At 40.2% G+C, this 6177-nt stretch overlaps 1 protein-coding gene across 3 annotated transcripts in view; it reads right to left on the minus strand.

Moving 5' to 3' along the window:
• Nucleotides 1-6147, minus strand: part of UBE2K (ubiquitin conjugating enzyme E2 K) — a 69152-nt gene extending 63005 nt beyond the window's left edge. Inside the window, exon 1 of one of the 3 annotated variants that reach the window (XM_005608815.4) lies at nucleotides 5460-6147. In XM_005608815.4, coding sequence (XP_005608872.1) covers nucleotides 5460-5522 — 63 coding nt within the window. In that variant the 5' untranslated portion in view covers nucleotides 5523-6147. The remainder of the gene's footprint in view (nucleotides 1-5459) is intronic. The other 2 variants (XM_070263973.1, XM_023638215.2) reach the window with 2 other exon arrangements.
• Between the last annotated feature and the right edge of the window lie 30 nt (nucleotides 6148-6177).

The raw sequence follows: 6177 nt of genomic DNA on the forward strand, positions 1-6177 counted from the left end.
AACATTATTAATTCACTTTGTGAACAAAGATTTTTATGTTTTTTGAGGAAGATTAGCCCTGAGCTAACATTCTGCCACCAATCCTCTTTTTGCTGAGGAAGACTGGCCCTCAGCTAACATCGGTGCCCATCTTCCTCTACATTATATGTGAGACACCTGCCACAGCATGGCTTGATACACAGTGTGTAGGTACACGCCTGGGATCTGAACGGATGAACCCCAGGCCACTGAAGCAGAGTGGACAAACTTAACCACTATGACACTGGGCTGGCCCTGAACAAAGATTTTGAAGGAATCTTTTGAAAACTTTCAAAATTAAAAAAATCATATATTATATACTTCTATGGCAATTCTTTTACTCAAATATACTCAAAGCTAATCTGTGCTTTAGAAGTAAGGAAAGTGACTGGAAAGGGGTGAGTTAGGTGGTGTCTATGGTTTTGGTAATACTGTTTCTTGATATGGGTGCTGGTCATACTTTATTGTATGTACATTTTACTTTGATATGAAAAAAGGTATTTATTCCCAAAGATAGTGAAGAAACTTAGAAAGCTGCTCTAACTCCACAACTATGTATGTGTATATCAGAGCTGTGCAACCTTTCTGTTCTAAATATGTAAATGTGTTTCTTGCCCAATTTTATCAATAATCTCTGAACCCTGGTTCCAATTCGGGTGCCTACGGAAGAGATCATTCACTTATAAATTACAGTATTCCTTAATTCTTTTGGAATTGTCTTCTGAAATTTGAGGTCAGTCTTAACTTTCCTTTGGAACATAGCTCAAGAACCTCCCTCCATACACATACCCTCAGAACTCCTACAGCATTTACTCTCTGCATCTGACATTTTTATCTCTCTCCAAACAGGTAAGTCTTTTCACGCTATGGTTAATACGTTCAATAACTGTTGTTAACATATTTACCGGAAAATAAGAATATATGTACTTTACAAAGCATGACATGCCAGGGGATCCCAGATGTGTCTAAATCTATGCCTGATGGACAGAGAGCAGTGTCTTTATAATAGTAAAACAAGAAATGCACCTCTAACACTATTACTTGGACAGGTTTTGATATTTTTCCCCCTCAATCTATAAGCTTTCCTTGCTCAACCCACACCCAGAACCCCATAAGGCACACTACTTAAATAAGTTACACAGAACTATAACTTACATAACTGTAAAAACAAGCCACTTAAAAACTGTTAAAAAACTGTTCAAATTCTGGTTATATCAGTTTTTAGCAGGCAATTTCATCACCTTTTTCTTTAAACCAAAAAGGATAAGGTTTAAAAGAAAAAGATAAACAGTGGTTTATAAAGGGGAAACAAAGTCTTAAAAACAAAACCAGAACTTTCAAAGCTAGTAGTAGCCATGCTATATAATTTTTGTACCTTTACTGTCCATTCACCTTTGAGATAAATTATACTATACATCTTACATAGTTAATAGTCTTAAACGTTCTTCTAGTGAGTTTCATCTACAGCAGTGGTTCTCAACATTTGGTTAAGTCTGAAGACATTTTTAGTTGATACAACTGGCAGGGAGAGTAAGGAGGTGAGGAGAGGGAGGGCTGTGCTACTGGCATCTAGTGATAGAAGTCAGGGTTACTGCTAAACATCCTACAATGCACAGGAGAGCCACTTATAACAAAGAATTCATTATCTGCCCAAAATGTCAATAGTGCCAAGGCTGAAAAATCATGGTCTACAGAAATCAAGAGACTATCTTCTAAAGATTTGCAACTAGTTCTACAAAGAATAATCTAGATCAAGCTTAATCAAATATATTAAATTTAAAATGACAATAGATACAAAAATCCACCTAAATGCTTAAGGAAAACTTACACAATAGCAGTTTTCATAAAACCAATTTGTTAATGCCATGGATTTAAATACTCCCTATGAGAATCCTAGAAAATGTTAGCAAAGTGCAGCTACAATATGAAAAAACTACAGGTACCACATAGAACAAGAACAAGCAAGAGTCTGTACACTGATTTAATGGTATTTTAATTCATTGAGCTTTAAATTTAAAAATATTTTACATATTGAAATGCAAGTAAATATTTAAGTTAATTACAGGTAATAATTATTTTAATGTTTAAACTAACAAATTAGTTGTGTTTAAATCCTTTAACCAGCAATACAAACCAGGCTCAAATATTTTGAAACAATTAAAACCATGCCTATCCTTGGCAAGTCATAACAGTGTGGTACAACATAACCACAAGCAAACTTAGATCCAAATCCAAAACTATATATTTGTAGAGAAATAATTTAACTTCTGTGAATCTCAATTTCCCCATCTAAGAAATAAGAAATTTAATTCAAAGACCTGTTCTTGAGAATTAGCAATACTGTATAAACAAATGGTACTGAGAGCCACTCTACAAACAGTTGTTAGTCAACAGCAGTAATAATTAATACTAGTAAATAACAGAACCCATGAATACAGATTATGGTTTTATTATATCCTCCCAATCAATTCACTTATGTAATTCAACTCAGAAAAGAACTAGGAAATCTACTTTAAATCAATTTTCCTTTCCTAGCAACTTTGAAACATTACTTAAAATTCACACTCAGATTTAAAAATTATTATCTGACAGATATAGAACAGATTTCCCAAGACAGTCTCAAGGAAAAAACGGCCAAGATGGGGCCTCACTTATGATTTTGAGTAAATAACATATTCACATGATTCAAAATTCAAAAGGGATCTTTTGATGCCTGTTGCCCTGGACACCCTAACTTCCTACCAGAAGCAACCAATTTTACCAATTTCTCACTAAATTTTTCACCTATACAAATACACGTATTTCCCCACTTCTGACACAAATGGCGGCCTCCTCCACACTATTCTGTACCTTGCTTCTCACATCTGATTTATCTTGAAGCTATATTTTAATTAACTCCACACTCCCAGAACGGCTACTTCTAACTTCTTAGGCTAGAATTCAGCAAATATCAGCTATCTTTACAAAGGCACTTAAAAGGCCAAAAAAAAAAGTCCATAAATCAACCAGTATTCTTAGTAAACACAAGCGTATGAAATAAACTTTGGTAAACTGGAGATTTACATAGGTGACATGATGAAATACCTGATTACCTGACCAGCCACTCAAAATACTGCATTTACACACTTAAAAAGAAAACACATGGACTGTACTACAAGTCCTTCAATGAGGTGAAAATAATAAACATAATCCACTTATAGAACCTGGCCTCCTAAAACAGCGATGAAATAAAATATTGGTGAAAATAAAGGTATTTACTGATTATATCCCAAGATTAAATTATCTGATCCATTCCTAAATGTTCTTTCAACTTACTTTCTGGAAGAAGTTTCCTTCCAGATTTATAAAGGTACTGTTCTTAAAATAATTTGTTTGCATTTCCTCTTTCTTCCTCTAAAAAACACTGACACTTGAAACAAGGCTTCATCATCTCTCGCATATTAAAAGCAGTATTATTTTAACAATATGCATTACTAGAGCAATACAAGATATCTCTTAAGCTTCAAATTAAGTTATAAGAATATCATGGTGAAAAGCCACCTGACAAAAAGCAGAGACCATATGAATTACAAGAACAGTAACTTACCACTTTTAAGAATAGAAAATAAGGCATTAGAAGTCTTATTTTAAGTTTTGGGCTTGTATAACCATATTATAGAAGAAATGTTTTAGTCTCTTGGTAACAATATGAGCTGCAATCTCTCATTAAGAATCTATATGTCAACTATCCTGGAATATATTTTCTTATTAAATAAAAAGTTAGAATTATTGTTTCACTGTTTATCAGTACAGACATTTATGACTATTTCTGCACTGTATCACAAAAATACAAAGTCATCCTTCCATTCAGAGTTTTGGCACTTGAACAAATACACAACTCAGAGTTCATACACATGCTCTGTAAAACCGATCACTACTTACATACTACTACATTCAATAAATCTGTTAGTATTTGTCACTTTTTAACATTTTTAAAGAATCATTCTAATTAGAAAGATACATAATCACTGTGGATTCAGTGGCACAAATAAACCTCAAGTGCTATCAGACTTACGTCAATTACTCATGACATACTTAGAATGCTGAATTTCACAAATCACTAAGATTATCAAAGCACCAACATAACAGAAAAATACAAATAGCAATGATAACATTCAATAATGGTATGTGACATCTTAAAAAAAATAACCTTTTCAGTACTACTTTTTAATCTTTGTTAAATCCAAGGAGGAAAAACAACCTAGCATTCTTGTTGATTTCGGTATGAAAAACTTTACGGATACTTCCACAGTTTTGAATCAAATTACTAGAACATTTTGAATATCTTATATAAATAAGACGTGGTCAGCACTAGAGTATTTAAATACTGCAGGACTCAAGAGCAGCTTGAGACAAAATATTTTTTAACCATTTCAAATACGGTACTTTGGGATAAACCTACTCACTTAATAAAAAGATATAACAATGTATTAATCTGGTGAAACCCCATGTTTTTAATAGGGCTGTTTTTCAAAAGTAAGAATCAAGTTAACTAGGAGGGACATCATAATGAAGTTTCATGGTACAACACAACAGAGTCACAGAGGCATTGTCTTAGGAAAGACTCTCAGATCTGTAACTTGTAAACAACATTTTGAAACAAGCTACTCACAAACTCTATTATTTTTTCCTAGCTAAAAATATTTAAACGTTTTTAACACATCAAACTACTTGCCTTTACCCAGTCAAAAAGCTCTAGATGTCAAGAGAAAAGAGGCCTAGGAATGGGCGTAAAGTGAAAATGAAATAATGGTCTAATTAGGAATTAATTTCCTATGCCAGGTGAAAATTCCCTTAACCACCACCCAAATAAGATAGTATCCCATTATGTCTCCCCTTCTCTCCCAACATCCAACTAAGAGGGAGTAACTCTGAACGTCCTTCTCCTTTCATCAATACCTACGGACTCTCATCGCCCCTTCCCTAAGGAAAGGACAGGGGAGGCCAGACAGGGTATAACCCAGAATACCCTTAAAAGTGTGGGCCTTTGAGCAGCGCGGCTCTCCGGATCCAGTTACCACCTTTCCCCTTCCCCCAACCCACTTCCCGGGTTTTCTCAGGCTCGGCCTGCTCCCTCCCCACCCTACAGCCACACTTCCAGCTGTTGCCACAGCCTCGGGGCTCTCTCTAGAGCTCACACCCCGTCGAGAAGTGCCCCCTTCTCCATCTGCCCCTCCAACCGGGTTCCTCTCCAGACCACCCGCCCGCGAGACCGTCCATCCCAGGGCCCGGCGAGGGGAGGGGAAGGCGGCGGAAGGAGGGGGAGACTGCTGCTTCCCCGCGAGCAGAAGGGCGGCCGCAAGGAGCGCCACCCGGGGGTTACCGGGGACAGCGGGATCGCGGCTGGAAGGGCCCTCCCGCCCTGGGCTGAGGTGGGGGATGTCCGGGAGTTCATTTCTGACCTCCTCGCTCTTCAGCACCTCCTTGAACTCCCGCTTGATTCGCTGCACCGCGATGTTGGCCATGTCTCCGCCCGCAGCTGATTCGTACCCGCCTCCTCCGCCACCGCTACGACCACCGCCACCGCTGCCACCTCTTCCTCCACCGCCTCCTCCCTCGGCGATTCACACCCGAGCCCAGGAACGCTGCCACTGCCACCCTGGCCGCCGCGCTCCCCTCAGTGTGGAATCACCTCCGCGCCCGGCCACCAAAATGGCGCCGGGTCCGCGCATGCGCACGACGCTGACCCGGCCGGGCGGCGCAGCCGCTCCCGTTGTAGCCCCATACGCCTCAGCCGCGAGCCCGCGCCGCGCGCCGCTGCCCGAGCTGCCGCCGCGTGGCTCCGCCCTGCCGGCGTCTGGGGGCAGGAGGGTGCGGCCTGCGTGCTGACCAGCGCTGCCCGGCCTCCCGGGGCGTCTCTGCGCCTCCGCCCGTCTTCCAGCCAGTGTGGTATGGGCCGGGCTTCCAGCCCCCAACCTCTGACCGAAGGCTCGAGTCCACCCTGACGGGTTCACGCGGCCCCACGCGGCTTGGATCGCCGCCTGACTCAGCCAGACCCAGAACCCCGGGCTTGATGTGCTCGGCTGTGTCTAGCCTATGAAAACACTATCCCAGAACTCAGTCCGGCCCATTTTCTGTTGGGATAGGCCCAGAAAATCCACTGCAGTCAGGTTTTGTTCT

The sequence above is a fragment of the Equus caballus genome, chromosome 3 (assembly GCF_041296265.1).
Source record: "Equus caballus isolate H_3958 breed thoroughbred chromosome 3, TB-T2T, whole genome shotgun sequence".
NCBI classification, from domain to species: Eukaryota; Metazoa; Chordata; class Mammalia; order Perissodactyla; family Equidae; genus Equus; species Equus caballus.